General features: G+C 52.4%; 1 protein-coding gene across 2 annotated transcripts in view; it reads left to right on the top strand.

The window, feature by feature from the left end:
- LOC119295985 (inositol monophosphatase 3-like) overlaps positions 1 to 15,491 on the top strand; it is a 49,068-nt gene extending 33,577 nt beyond the window's left edge. Inside the window, exons 7-11 of one of the 2 annotated variants that reach the window (XM_037574408.1) lie at positions 14,299 to 14,367; positions 14,542 to 14,642; positions 14,728 to 14,784; positions 14,903 to 15,035; positions 15,158 to 15,491. In XM_037574408.1, the coding sequence (XP_037430305.1) occupies positions 14,299 to 14,367; positions 14,542 to 14,642; positions 14,728 to 14,784; positions 14,903 to 14,999 (324 nt within the window). In that variant the 3' untranslated portion in view covers positions 15,000 to 15,035; positions 15,158 to 15,491. The other variant, XM_037574407.1, reaches the window with a different exon arrangement.
- Positions 15,492 to 15,773: the final 282 nt, after the last annotated feature.

Below are 15,773 nucleotides of genomic sequence, written 5' to 3'. Positions count from 1 at the left end.
GTATTAGTATATACAGAAAGAGAGAGAGAGAGAGATAAGTTGCTTTCCTAGCAGTACTAAGCTTGAAGTTGAATATTTTTCTCTGAAGGAGTGCCTTCATTTACAACGTAGGATACAAGTCCTTCTATAGGACAAAGAACCGACTATAGGCTGCACATTACGTGCACTACAAATTAGTAATGGTGTGTGAACATGGACTTCTAAGTCCTGCCACACTGCTATCCTATCCTATCCTTACAGAGTCAATAAATGCCTGCCATCTTATCCTGCCAAGTGCAGGTTATCCTTGACCCTTGTGGTTGCTTGGAGAAGAGTGAGTTTCCCTGGAGACTGGGTTGAAAACAACATCTCTTACACTTGGAGGAGTATTCTCAAATGTTGCGATCTTATCAAATAAGGTTTGATATGGTGTATAGATGGCCAAAACGTTAATATCTGGTAAGATCCATGGTACCAAGAGGGATTACTAGAAGACCTAGTAGTACAGTTAGAGGCCAAATTTTACTTCAGAAGGTCTGTTATCTGATCGACCCTATTTCTAGACAGTTGGACCAAGATCTTGTTCAACAAGTATTCAATGCTGATGTTGTCCCTCATATTCTTAGTATTCCAATTAAGGAGGGTGTCAGGACGACGACAAGAGTTAGATGAGAAACAGTCTAGTTTGTGTTGTCGGAAGTGTTTTGGCCATCGATCTGCCACCCAACGACCACCAGGTTTACTTACCGCTTCGCGAGCTGTCGTTGTCTGTGAGCTGCTGATCTTCAGATGGACGGCCTCATGCATGTGCGCTGTTTCAAAAGTTATTGTACTTTCTCAATCTGTCGTTTTCAAGCTTTTTCACTTTCTGTGGCCTTCTTAAGCCGCTCCACTTGTGTGGACATGAGGCATGTTATTGTAATTCCGAGCTGTGCCCTTAAAGCCGCCGTGTTCCGGCTGGCTAACCCTAGCTCGAACTCTCTCAAATCTGGAATGAAACCCTCTCAAATCTTTCGTTGAATTCCGTGTTTTGCCTTTGTTTTTTCTGACTTTTAGGACAGTTCATAGTTCGATCCTGTCAAGTGGTAATCAGAGCAAGGTTTTGGCCTTGGCGGTGGCGAATTGGAGCCAGATCCGATCTGGATGCGGGGCAGAAGGCGGCGGTGAGCAGTAGGGAGGCGAACGGTAGATCGATCGGTAGCAAGAAGGTTTGCGGCGGAGGTTTCTGAAGAACACTTCTTCAGAGTAAAATCCCACCCAACCCACCCTTCTAGTGCTACTCTCAGGTGGCGTACAGGGTGTCGGCGGCGGAAGAACTGGTCGGTGAGGCCAGTTGATAGTGGTAGCACAACCACTTTTCTATCACCAGAAATAGCCCTTAAATCTGGCTGTGTGATATCACCAGTGAAGCATGTGCAGGTGACTGTAGCCAATGGGGGAAAACTTGCCAGTGATTTTGCTTGCTTTAAAACAGAGTACTCAATCCAAGGACACACCTTTTCAGATTTCAGAATCCTTAAATTGTGTGGATATGATATGATCTTAGGGGCTGATTGGATGTATACGCACAGTCCAGTTACCTTTGATCTTCCAAAAATGGAACTCACAATTAAGATGATCTCAGGAGAAAGGATCACATTCCATGATGAAACCTTGCCCACCAGTCCTTGTACCCCCATTCTTTAAGATATGGAACATATCCTAGATGATATGCTGTTTGGAGCCTTAATGTGGATGCAACCGGTACAACTTGTTGAGAACAAGGAACAAGTGCACAAACCAGAAGTTGATAAATTACTTGAAGCATTCCAGGACATTTTCCAGGAACCCACAACTCTTTCCCCCCAAGAGGGACTGTGACCATGCCATTAATTTGGAACCTGGAGCTCCTGTAGTAAATCAGAGGAATTACAGAATGCCATACAATCAGAAAAATGCTTTGAAGAACATCATCAAAGAACTGATTGCCAAAGGAATAATAAGATTGAGCAACAGCCCATACTCTTCACCTGCTATTCTAGTAAGGAAAAGAGACATGACATGGAGACTGTGTGTAGATTACAGGAAACTTCACCTGCACACTACCAAAAATAAATACCCAATTCCTATGATTGAAGATTTGCTAGATGAGCTACATGGAGCATGTATCTTTACAAAAATTGATTTGAGAAGTGGGTACCATCAAATAAGAATGAAAGAAGGAGATATTGAGAAGACTGCTTTCAGTCTTCACATGGGATTGTTTGAATTCCTTGTTATGCCATTTGGAGTGATAAATGGACCACCAACCTTCCACCAATTAATGCATTCTGTCCTTGGGCCCTTACTAAGAAAGTGTGTCTTGTTCTTCTTTGATGACATCCTAATTTTCAGCAAGTCATACAAGGAACACTTGGAACATTTGCAGTTAGTATTTGATGCCTTTGATGCCTTGAGGAAGCATCAACTATATGCAAAAAATTCTAAATGCACTTTTGCTCAAGACAGAGTGGAGTATTTGGGCTATGTTATTATTGCTGAAGGAGTTTCTACAGACCCAGCAAAGGTTGAAGCAATAGTTCAATGGCCTACTCCTGAAAATGTCATACATTTAAGGAGTTTTCTGGCACTTGCTGGCTACTACAGGAGATTTATCAAAAATTATGGCATCACTTGCAAACCACTATTTGAAGCCTTGAAGAAGGATGGGTTTAAATGGAAAGCAGCTCAAGAAAATGCTTTTAGACAACTAAAAACACACATGACCATTGCCCCTACGTTAGCAATGCCTGATTTCTCCATTCCCTTTGTTCTTGAAGCTGATGCTTCAGGTTAGGGATGTCGGATTAAGGGATCCGCAAACCCTTGAGAGGTTCGAACTCTGGGGTGCGTGCGGAACCTACCCAGCCTGCCTACTCACGATCCTCCTAAGCCTAGCGCGACAAGCTCAGAGAGACAAAGAGACACAGGAGTTTATCCTGGTTCGGGCCACCTTGCGGTGTAATACCCTACTCCAGCGTTTTTGGTGGATTGCCTCGGGGGGCTGAGGATGAACTAGTACAGTGGATGAACTGGCCTCAGGAGGTGAGGTGTTCTTGAGCTCAAGGGAGCTGGTGTGGTGTGAGCTAGTTCGACTTGTCTTGCCTCTATGGTGGTGGCTAGTCCTATTTATAGTGGCCTTGGTCCTCTTTCCAAATGTTGGCGGGAAGGGATCCCACAACGGTCGGATTTGAAAGGGGACAAGTAGTACAGCTTATCCTGACAAAAGTAGTCTTCGCCTGCGAAAAGCCTCTGGCCGTGACGCTGCGGTGGGCTCGTCGATGACCTCTGTCCTGCCGTCCTGGCGGTCTTGGTCTCGTTGCACCAGAATGGAAACCTTTGGCTGATTCCTCGGGACTCCGTGCCTGCGGCTTGCCTCCCTTGCACCGAAGAGGAAACCTACGCTCTGCGCCCGCCTGGCACCCGCCTGGCCTTGGTCGTCATGGCTCACGTCAGCTGAGCCTCGTGAGGTGAACCTTGCATAGAACTCTCCGCCCCTCGGGGGCCAGCCTGGGGAGGCTGATCCCTCGGGGGTCTTGGCGTCGTCCGCCTCGCGAGGCTTGGCCCCTCGCGAGGGTCTTGAGTTGTTGATACTGAAGCTGGGCCGTATCAGGCCGTCGATGGAGCCACGCGGTGGGCCGCAAGCAGGTAGGGTTGGATACCCCCATATCCAGGATGCTGACAATAGCCCCCGGGCCCAAGGCGCGCTCGGACTTGGCTTCCAGGCGAAGCCAAAGGGCAAGTGTGAAGTGCCGAGGGCCCTAACCGCCTGCGGCCTTGATGACGCGTGGCGATTGATGGGACATGGGCGACTCCGCTTCCCCACGCTGCCTCAGCAACTGCTCTGACTTGACGGGACGATGCGGCATGCAGAGGATCATGATGGCTCGAGGTCGTGGAGGCCGGCGGTTGGCCTCCCTTGGCTATAAATGCGAGGGAGGGGCACAACCCCTCGCCCACCTCCTTTGTCTTGCTTCCACTTGCTTCTTTTCTTCTCCACCTTGTGCCCATGGTGCCGATCAGGAGGTATTCTGCGGCCGAGAAGGGAAAGGCTCCTAGGGAGGTGCCCGATCCTCTCCCGCCGAAGAAGCGGCTCCGCCTCCCTCACGATGCCGGCGCGGGGCGAGAGGTGACCAGGCCTTGGCAATCGAGGCCTCCGCCTGGCTTCCCCTCCCGATTTACGCCCGTGCTCAGGATGGAGGTGTGCGCCGTTGAGTGGCGCCTGACGATGGTGGCAGGGCCGCCATTGCCCTGCCGACCGCACCATGGACCCACGCCGAGGGCAGCTCGCGCGAGTTCGTGGTGTGGGCGGCAATGCCTCCCAACAACTAGATCCGGCTCCCGCGGTTCTTCGCCAGCGAGCTGCCTCCGAGGGGGCCGGTCGAGCTGTTGCTGCAACACGCCGGGTGTTGCAGCTTGGCCACCGGAGCTGAAGTCGAGGTGGTGCCCCCTGGAGACGTCTTCATGACGCGAGGATGGGGTGAGGTCGCCCGGGCTTGTCGCGCGGAGGGGGCCCTGGTGATCCACTTCGAGTACGACGGCGCGGCCACTCTGTTCTTCAAGGTCTTCAATGAGGAGGGCGAACGGCTGGAATGCTGCCCCGGAGGAGGCAGCGCGAGGGACGTTGCAGCGGGTGCTGGGCCTGCTGCTGTCCCCTTCGGCACCTCGTCCAGCAGCAGTGTCGACTCCTGGGAATCCAGCGACTCTCCTGAGCCCAGCGATTCTCCGGAGTCGAGCGACGACAGCTACGTGCCGCCAAGCTCCCGCCGAGGCTGGAGTGCGGCTGCGGCGGCCACCCGGCGTCGCCAGCGATGCCACAGGGCCTAGTAGTTGCTTTCCCTGTGCGGAATGAAGATCAGCCCCCGTGGGGTTTGTAAAGATCGGAATGTACTTAATATCAGCGTTGCTTCTTTTGATTTTGTGATGAACTCGCGTATCCCAGTTTGGCACGGTTCCTCCCTTTTCTTTTCCCTTGGCAGCGCGGCGCTCTACGCCGACAGGTCCCAGTCCCCATGCAGGCTTCAGCCGTCGCTAGTATGCCAGGTCGCGATGCCATGATCAAGGCTAGGAGGTGAGCGGCCCGAGGTCTGGTAAGAGCTCATGAGACGCGATGCTCACGAGGTCCCCCTTGGCGTGCAAGCAGCTGCCCAGAGAATCAAGGGGAGTGGAGCTGTCAAAATGGAACTGTGAGGCGGGGTGTGTAGTGAGCGTGGCCGGTGCCGCGGCGAATCGGGACTTATCTTTTGGGGTCTTGGTCCATCAGGGAGATGGTGCTTGCTCCCGCGCTTGTGGTGGTACCATTGGGCTTGGCCTGCAGCGACCACCTTCTTGCCCCGCTCGCCTGGGTGCTCTACGTCCTTGGGACCCGGCCCTCGAGCGAGCTCAGCCGCCGCTGGTATGCCAGGTCGCGATGCCGTGATCAAGGCCAGGGGGTGAGGGCTGGAGAGCCAGTAGGAACTCCCGAGACGCCATGCTCGGGAGGCCCCCCTTTAAGGCACAAGCGACTCGCGAGGCCAGATGGCGGTCGTCCAAGCCAACCCGTGGCCCACCGCCAAATGAACCTGCAGGTTAGATGACAGGAAAGACCGGGGACCCTTGCGGAGGGGGCCCGCAGCCCAGGGCATATGACAGAGGCACCGAGGACCTGGCGAGGTGGTGTGCGCGAGGCGGGTCGCGAACTAGAGCTCGATCCCTGGGTTTATCAGCGTTGAAGGGACGGACTCGAGCACAAGCGCCGTGCCGTCGTAAGTTGTTATGCAGCGATGCGGGAGAGGCGCGAGCTAGCGAACTCGGCTGAGACTCGCGACCGTAAGGTGACGATCATAGGTAAACTCACAGAAATGGTTAGATAATCCTGGTGAATGCAAAACGATACATGCCGCAGGGACGGACCCACACGGCCTGGGGATGATGCAGCCCGAGGGGCGCCCCCAGACTAAACGAACTAGAGAGATGTCACCTGGTACCGTCGCTGAAGAGATGTTGAAGTAGCCAAAAAACACGTGCCGCTGGAGTCGTTCCTCACGAGCCGTTCTGGTGCCGAGCCTTGGGGGGCTCAGAGGGCCCGGGAGGCTCCTGAAGGTGCTCCTCCATCTCCGCCAAGATCGCCTGATGCCTGGCCTCACAAGCCGCCAGGGCGTCCCTCATGCAGCGCTGGAACGCCTCAGCCGTGCCTGGCAGGCCAAAGGGCATGCAGACGCAGCTGTGAGGTGGACCCTCGCATCGGCCGACACGAGACGACCACACGTGCTGCCGAGACGCGGCCCTGTTGAGCCCGGGGATGTCGATGCAGACGTGGAATTCCTTACCCTCGCCGGGGCGGTGAGTGAGCTGTGCCTCGCAGCAGGCGACGATCGCCTTGCAGAACCCTTGCTTCTTGAATCTCCTTGATTGCCTTGCTGATGAACTCTTGAACGCCTGGTGCCTCACGCTTGTTGCCTTCTCCTGGGAAGCGTGCTCTGAAGAGCGCCTCCACATGGTGCCCGAGCGCCTCCCTCGTGACCCTGGCTAGGTCTGAGGCCCTCCAAAGGAGAGCCCCCGAGCCCAGCCTGAGAGGGGCGCCGAGCGCGCCTTCCTATGCGATGGGTGAAGGTGCCGCGTCCGGAGACGTGAGGCTCAGCGCGGTGTCCTCGAGTGATGCTTCTTCATGAGACCCCTGTCCCAGCTGCAGCTTCTTCGTCTTGGGGCCGACCTCAGGAGGGAGGGCGCCGCCCTCGTCTTCAGGGTTCTCGACCGCTGCAGCCTGGAAGGCGCGCTCGAGGGAGCACACCGCGTCCTTCTCTTGACATGTGACCGTGATGACGCCGCCGCTTCCTGGCATCTTGAGGACGTTGTAGCCGTGGTGCGTAGCTGCCATGAACTTGGCCAGTGCTGGGTACCTTATGATGGCGTTGTAGGGCAGGCGGCGACATCGAAGTCGATGAGCTCAGTGTGGTAGTTGTTGCGCTCGCCAAAGGTGACAGGGAGGCGAACCTGCCCTATCGGGTGTGTAGAACCGCCGGTCACTCCTGAAAATGGCTTGGTCGGGTGAAGCTGGTTGTATGGCACTTGGAGCCTGTCGAACATCTGAACGGACAGAACATTGAGCCCTGCTCCGCCATTGATGAGAGTCTTGGTGACGACCACGTTGCTGATGACGGGGGAGCAGAGCATAGGGAGCGCGCCAGCAGTGGCCGTGCACTTGAGCTGGTCTGCGGAGCTGAAGGTGATGGCGCACTTGGACCACCTGAGAGGGCGAGTTGCTTCGGGCTTGGGGAGCGCCGCGTTCACTTCGCGCGCAAACTGCTTGAAGACGCGGTGGGAAGCCAGGGCCTGTGAGCCGCCCAATGGCACTTGGAGCCTGTCGAACATCTGAACGGACAGAACATTGAGCCTTGCTCCGCCATTGATGAGTCTTGGTGACGACCACGTTGCTGATGACGGGGGAGCAGAGCATAGGGAGTGCGCCAGCAGTGGCCGTGCACTTGAGCTGGTCTGCGGAGCTGAAGGTGATGGCGCACTTGGACCACCTAAGAGGGCGAGTTGCTTCGGGCTTGGGGAGCGCCGCGTTCACTTCGCGCGCAAACTGCTTGAAGACGCGGTGGGAAGCCGGGGCCTGTGAGCCGCCCAAGATGCAGGCGATGGCTCAAGGCTCCTGGAAGCCCCCAGCCCCCTCGTCCTGGTGATGATCTTTGTTCCTTCTTGGCGATGGAGGCAGAGGAGGCAGAGCTGCGTTACCCTGAGGGCGCTCCTCACGAGGCTGCTTCCTCCAGGCGCCTTCGCGAGGCTGGCCCTGCCAGCGATCCTCATGAAGCTGGTCACGCCACTCCTGACGATGGTCGCGTCCGTCCCAACGTCCTCCGCTTCGGCCACCTCCACGACCGTAGCCTCGATCGTTGCGCTCGGGGCGTCGACTGAGGCGCTCGTCGCGGAGGGCCCCGAGCTCCTGGCAGTCATTGGTGTTGTGGCTGTGAACGTTGTGGAAGACGCAGAACGGCCGGTTGCTCTTGGATGACTCGGGGTGGTGGCATCCGCGCTTCGTCTCTAGTTCGGCCGCAAGCACGGTCGGTCCCTTGCGCTTCACGTCCTTGGTCTTGGTCTTCTTGTCTTCTGGATCAACATCAGGGAGCTTGAGGAGGGAGAGGCGTCCCTCCTCAGCCCTTGCGCACTTGTTCGCCATGTTGAACATCTCCAGAGCTATGCAGAGATCCTCGTGGATGGCGAGCTCCTCCTTCATCTTGACATCGCAGACGCCATCAGTGAATGCTGAAATGATGGCCTCGTCCGACACCTTGGGGATCTTGAGGCGAACGTTGTTGAAGCGTTGGATATACTTCTGCAGGGTCTCTTCAGGTTGCTGTTTGATGCGACGCAGGTCACCCGTGGCTGGCGGACGGTCGCGGGTGCCCTAGAAGTTGGCGATGAAGCGGCCGCGCATCTCCTCCCAGGAAGAAACCGACCCCTCGGGTAGGTTAAGGAGCCAAGAACGTGCGCCATCCTTGAGGGCCATCGGGAACCAATTTGCCATGATCTTCTCGTCGCCGCTGGCCGCCTCGATGCTCAGCTCGTAGAGCTGTAGGAACTCGGCGGGATCGGCGGTGCCGTCGTAGCATGGAGGCAGGTCAGGCTTGAACTTGCTTGGCCAGACGACGTTGCGAAGCTCCAGAGTGAACGCGCAGCATCCTGCCGTGGCCACTGGAGGTCTTCGAGGGGGTGGAAACTGGTCTTGGTGCACGCGCACCGCCACCTCCTGCGGCGGTACGCGAGCGTGGTGCTGGGGTGCTGGAAGTATGTGCGCTTCTCCTTGGGGACGCTGCACCACCTGGCAGCTCACGTCCTCCCGAGCCGGTGCAGGGCGAGGCAGGTCGCGCCGTGGCGCCACACGCCTTGGCTCGACGATGGCACCCTGGGCTGGAGGTGGTGGAGGAGCCCCGTGCGCCACGTCGCCAACTGCAGGTGGTTGCTGAGGCAGCGAGCGAGCCGGCTCGGCGGAGCCCCCGTGCGCAACGCTGACGAGCTCAGCGATTCGCTCGAGCCACTCGTAGAGGTCATCAACCGGGCGGTGGCGAAGGAGCTCCCGCGCCATGAGCAGAGCGGCCTGCGTGTCCGCTTGGCAGCGAGGCGCGTGGGAGGACGAAGCTGCTGGGGTCAGTGACGGAGTAGCGGTGCGCCCGTCTCGGTGCACCGACGGGTGCAACGATGAAACTTGTTGCTCGTGGCCAGCAGGACCCGTGGCGGGTTGGCCACTGGAGACTTAGCGCGACGGGCACAACCATCACCCGCTGGAGCCGTCTGAGCGACGCGGGCGGCGACTGCAGCCCGACGCTCGGCGCGAGCCCGGCGCGCGTCGGCCATGGAGGTGTCGGAGTGGCGGTGGATCGATCGACGGAAGAGAAGATCCGACGCACCCCTACCTGGCGCGCCAAATGTTGGATTAAGGGATCCACAAACCCTTGAGAGGTTTGAACTCTGGGGTACGTGCGGAGATCTCAACCTACCCAGCCTGCCTATTCGTGATCCTCCTAAGCCTAGCGCGACAAGCTCAGAGAGACAAAGAGACACAACAATTTATCCTGATTCGGGCCACCTTGCGGTGTAATACCCTATTCCAGCGTTTTTGGTGGATTGCCTCGGGGGGTTGAGGATGAACTAGTACAGTGGATGAACTGGCCTCAAGAGGTGAGGTGTTCTTGAGCTCAAGGGAGCTGGTGTGGTGTGAGCTAGTTCGACTTGTCTTGCCTCTATGGTGGTGGCTAGTCCTATTTATAGTGGCCTTGGTCCTCTTCTCAAATGTTGGCTGGAAGGGTTCCCACAACGGCGGGATTTGAAAGGGGACAAGTATTACAACTTATCCTGACAAAAGTAGTCTTCGCCTGCGAAAAGTCTCTGGTGACGCTGCGGTGTGCTCGTCGATGACCTCCGTCCTGCCATCCTGGCGGTCTTGGTCTCGTTGCACCAGAATGAAAACCTTTGGCTGATTTTTCAGGACTCCGCGCCTGCGGCTTGCCTCCCTTGCACCGAAGAGGAAACCTGCGCTCTGCGCCCGCTTGGCGCCCGCCTGGCCTTGGTCGTCATGGCTCACGTCAGCTGAGCCTCGTGAGGTGAACCTTGCATAGAACTCTCCGCCCCTCGGGAGCCAGCCTGGGGAGGCCGATCCCCTCGGGGGTCTTGGCGTCGTCCGCCTCACGAGGGTCTTGAGTTGTTGATGCTGAAGCTGGGCCGTACCAGGCCGTCGATGGAGCCACGCGGTGGGCCGCAGGCAGGCTGGGCTGGATACCCCCATATCCAGGACGCCGACAATAGAATTGGAGCTGTGTTGATGCAAAGAGGACAACCCATTGCTTTCCTAAGCAAAGCTATTGGACCCAAAGCTGCAGGCTGGTCCAGTTATGACAAAGAAGCACTGGCAATTATTAAAGCAATCAAACAGTGGAAGCACTACTTTGCTACATCCTCAATAATCATTAGAACTGATCAATAATGCCTGAAACATATTCAAGAACAAAAACTCATAGAGGGCATACAACACAAGCTACTCATTAAACTTCTGGGTTATAAATTCAGAATGGAATAAAAAAAGGAAAAGAGAACAAGGTTGCTGATGCTCTCTCTAGAATAAAATATGCCCTATCTACTCTCATTTGAAGTGCTGCCATTCTTGCTTGGATCACTGAGGTAGTCAAAAGCTATAAAGAGATCCCAAATGTTCTGAACTAACTGCCCAGCTGGCCATTGCTCCAACAGGACACTCACCTTATACACTTACAAGTGGAGTTCTCAGGTACAACGGGAAAATTCTAGTTGGCACTCATTAAGACCTAAGAAAATCTTTCCTCACTTCCTTTCATGCTTCTGAACTGGGAGGGCGCTCAGGAGAAAGAGCTACTTATCACAGGCTCAAAATATTATTCACCTGCCAGGAATGAGACAAGATGTGAAATCCTTTGTGCAGCAATGCCCTGTCTGTCAACTGAAAAGGCTCATCACAATCCATACCCAGGGTTGCTATAACCTCTGCCAGTACCTGGTTTTGCTTGGACACACATCAATATGGATTTTATAGAAGGGCTTCCTATTTCTCACCACAAGAACCTAGTCCTAGTAGTGGTGGACAGGTTTACCAAATATGCTCATTTCATAGCTATGAAACATCCCATCTCTGTTCAGACAGTAGCTCAAGCTTTCACTGATAATGTTTTCAAATTGCATGGACTGCCAACATTAATTGTGACTGACAGAGATAAAATCTTCACTAGCAATTTGTGGCAAAGGCTATTCACAAAGATGGGAGTAAAACTTCATCTCAGACTGATGGTCAGACTGAAAGAGTAAACCAATGCCTGGAAACTTACTTGAGGTGCATGGCTTTCTCTCAACCAACTAAGTGGTACAAGTGGCTTTCCATGGCTGAGTGGTGGTATAACACCAGTTTCCACACATCACTGAAGATGACACCCTTTCAAGCTCTTTATGCTAGACCTCCTCCACAAATAGCAGAATTAATGCTCCCCCCAGCAGAAGGAGAAGACCAACAATCAGAATTGGACAGAGATTCCATTGCTACTCAAATCAAGGACAATCTCCTCAGAGCTCAGGAAAGAATGAAGTTTTATGCTGATAAGAAGAGGTTCGATCGACAACTCAAAGTGGGTGATATGGTATATGTTAAGCTGCAACCATATAGACACACCAGCCTGAGCATTCACAGGTTTCTCAAGCTACATTCCAAATACTACGGCCCCTTCAAAGTTCTGCAGAAAATTGGCCAAGTTGCTTACAAACTTCTTCTACCAGTCGACTGTCAATTACACCCCACCTTTCACATCAGCCAGCTTAAAAAGCATATAGGACCGGATGCAGTTCCTAACCCCAAGCTACCACTCTTGGATGACAAGGGCCATATCTTGATCAAAACCTGAAACTCTTCTGGAAAGGAAATTGATCCCTCGAGTTCAAGGCGATATCAGTATACCAGTGGTGCAATGGCGAATCAAGTGGGTCAACCTGCCAGTGGAGAACGCTACTTGGGAAGACGCGGCTTTCATTCAAAAGGTCTTTTCGGAGTTCCAGCCTTGAGGGCAAGTCTGTTCTCGTCAGGGGGGAATTGTCAGGACGGCGACAAGAGTTAGATGAGAAACAGTCCAGTCTGTGTTGTCGGAAGTGTTTCGGCCATCGATCTGCCATCCAACGGCCGCCAGGTTTACTTACCGCTTCGCGAGCTGCCGTTGTCTGTGAGCCGCTGATCTTCAGATGGACGGCCTCATGCATGTGCGCTGTTTCAAAAGTTACTGTACTTTCTGAATCTGTCGTTTTCAAGCTTTTTCACTTTCTGTGGCCTTCTTAAGCCGCTTCGCTTGTGGAGATGAGGCATGTTATTGTAATTTCGGGTTGTGCCCTTAAAGCCCCGTGTTCCGTCTGGCTAACCCTAGCTCGAACTCTCTCAGATCTGGAATGAAACCCTCTCAAATCTTCCTGTGAATTCGGTGTTTTGCCTCTGTTTTTTCTGACTTTTAGGACAGTCCATAGTTCGATCATGTCAGAGGGATTTGATAATCTTCCAGCTTGGCATCTCGATCCGGAAGGTAACTTTTCGGTTCGTTCAGCTTACAAACTCAAACCTCAGTTGGACGATGTTGCTGCAGGTCAAACATCAAGTTCCACTATAGCAGATCCGACAACAAGCACTGCAAAGGTTTGGACCAAGCTTTGGAGTTTGAAAATGCCTAGGAAAATCATCATGTTCCTTTGGAGATTGAGTCACGACACCCTTCCTGTCCGGTTAGATCTTAAAGCTCGTCGTGGAATTGACCTGGATACCATTTGCCCGATGTGCAAACGCCTCGACGAGGATGGCAGCCATGCCTTCCTCAAATGTAAATTTGCAAAGGCCGTTTGGCGTGAAGCTAACCAGGAGCATGTAAGGGGATTGCTGCTCAGTTGCGCTGATGCAAAACAATCAGTCGAAGTTCCGCTATGCTTGGAGAATGTGACATCCATGTTCTGCATTTGTTTGATGTGGAATTTGTGGAATGCTAGAAATGCTGTTAATAATGGTGATAGGTGCCCTTCAGCAGCGGCGATCGTATCCTGTAGTGCTGTACAGGTTACAGAATTTTCTGAACACCTTCGTATACCTTCATGTTCGGTTGTAGTGCCTACTGAGCGCTGGTCTAAGCCTCCTGATGATTTCCTAAAGATGAACATTGATGGCTCGTTCCTAAAAGATAATAGTACAGGAGGTTAGGGCTTTCGTGTATTGGTGCTGGTATGGGCCACATCCACTTCCTGGCGGATGCTTTGCATACAGAGACGATAGCTTGTCTGAAGGCGATTGAGTTTGCGGCTGAAGTTGGGTTTGGGCGTATCATCATTGAAACAGACTCGACTGTGCTCGCTTGGGCTCTTCTTTCCAATGAATTGGATATTGCTTGTAACCGAGTTTTCTTTCGGGAGGCAAAATTTCTTCTTTTTACTAGCTTTATCGAGTTTAAGGTGCTTGTGTGTAATGGCTGCAACTCAGTGGCGCATGTCCTGGCTACCCCATGGTGCCCATATGTCCCAGGGAGGTACCATGTATTGGCATGATACTGTTCCTGACGTTGTATCTTCTCTGGTGGCTAGCGATCTAGCTGCTTCTGTATGTTAATAATAAAGCCAGGTTACTGTTTAAAAAAACGTGGGGGTGGGGGCGGGGGCCAGCCTTTTCCTTTTCAGTATGCAACAGACAAGGATATATTGAGAATTTTAGGTGTGTGCTCAGGTAGACTAGCCAGCCAACAGTTGCTGGTTAGACATGTGCGACCTATGAGCTAATGCTTTGTCGGTACACATACTTATATGACCATTCATGCATTTTCTTGAACTCTCCAATTGTAAATGAGATGAACAGAATTGTGTGTATCAAATCTGTCCATATCATGTTGAATGGCTTTTAAATTGTTCTGCATATTGAATTATATCGTGCTAGCAGAATGCATAAACTAATTGCTCATTTGTTGGCCTTCTTGTTCGAGTGGGAGAACGGCATAGAGTTACTGTTATCTGTTCTATATTAGTTTCAATACAGCACATGGTTCATTGGAGAAACATAGTTTAAGCCCCTCGTACTTGATGACACACCATTTGCAGCTAGAGTATTTTTTGTGTTCTTTTAAGTGGCAATTGGGAATATGTAGCCACACATTGCACATTTTTCTGCACTAATAATTATATTGCACAGGACAGCTGTAGTATTATGCCATGAAAACCAACCTTAAGTCTGACGTTTTACTTTCAAAAGAATTCTACTGGAATGTTCAACGAATAACCATATTAATTGAGCAGGTAGGGACCAAAAGAGACAAGTCCACTTTGGATGATACAACCAACAGAATTAATAAGTTACTATTCAAGGTAAACCCTGTAAAGTGCTCCCTCCGTCCCAAAATAAGTGTCTCAACTTTGTACTAGCTTTAATACAAAGTTGTACTAGAGTTGAGACACTTATTTTGAGATGGAGTGAGTAACATTTTTATCAGAGTTATTTGTAGCATGTCAATATTCTAACGGGGTATTCATTTTTTTCAGATTAGATCTATACGTATGTGTGGCTCTTTGGCTCTAAACATGTGTGGAGTTGCTTGTGGTAGGCTAGATTTGTGTTATGAGATCGGTTTTGGTGGCCCCTGGTACGGTTACCAAATTATTAACGATAGTTTCACATGGTGAATATATAAACTGAAAGTCACATCTAATTGTTAAATTTTCCTCTAGGGATGTGGCTGCTGGAGCTTTGATTCTAAAGGAAGCTGGGGGTTTTGTTTTTGATCCGTAAGTTGTCAAATTTAGTCAAAACTATGTGGCTGGCTCTTGCTATCATAGTACATAATTTGATGAGATTTTGTTTTTCCATTTCTTGTTGTACATTTTCTTTCATTTTGACTTTCAGGAGCGGTGATGAGTTTGATCTGATGGCGCAAAGAATGGCAGGATCAAATGGCCACCTCAAGGATCAGTTCATCAAAGCATTGGGAGATGCAAGCTGAATAACTTATTTCTCTTTTCAAGTAGAATGAAAGAATGTAAGATGGCCCCACCAATAAGTAATTGAGGGCTACTTTTTGTGTAGTTCTATATGCATATTTTGCAAACGTGGCGGATGTAATGACATTGGATATATTGCTCGTTTTATTGACCATGCAAGGTGTGATCAAACAGTGGGGCATAGCTAGATGACCGTTGGGAGCGATTGGAAGGGTGAACGGGAGAGTGACGTGCTTCACGACCGACCGCTATGCTTGCTGTCGACTTCCTACCTGGGAAGGGTGTCTCCTACGAGGGAACGGGCGGGGACTAGCGGCGGTAGGGGCCGCGGCGACCTTAGGGTGGGGCGTCGGCGACGGCTGGGGGCGCTTTTTGGGAGCTAGAGTGATGCGGAGCATCCTTCCATCATCCCCATGGACTCTACATCAACACATCCATCCCCACAAGGACCCATGACAAGAGCTAGACCACGTGCTTTGGAAACCGAGGTGAACTCCTTCCTACTAGACTTGCATATGGACACAAATGGAACATGTATACTACCTCACCAAAATATGCTATGCATCCTTAGGTATGAAGTGGAACATTACCAAGGAGCTCAGGAGCATCCCCAAGGAGAAGGAGAACCACCCCAAGGCCATAAGGATCAAGGAGTGCAACAGCAGCAAAACAGCATGTCCCAGGTGACCCCGTGCGCACGGGCCCAGAGACCCCGTGCCCACGGACTACACAGGAACCCGGCGCTAGAGCACCCCGTGCGCACGGGCCTGTACCGT

The sequence above is a fragment of the Triticum dicoccoides genome, chromosome 4B, assembly GCF_002162155.2.
Source record: "Triticum dicoccoides isolate Atlit2015 ecotype Zavitan chromosome 4B, WEW_v2.0, whole genome shotgun sequence".
NCBI lineage: Eukaryota > Viridiplantae > Streptophyta > Magnoliopsida > Poales > Poaceae > Triticum > Triticum dicoccoides.
The sequence above is the reverse complement of the archived record's forward strand: the minus strand, read 5'-3'. Positions and strand labels throughout refer to the sequence as shown.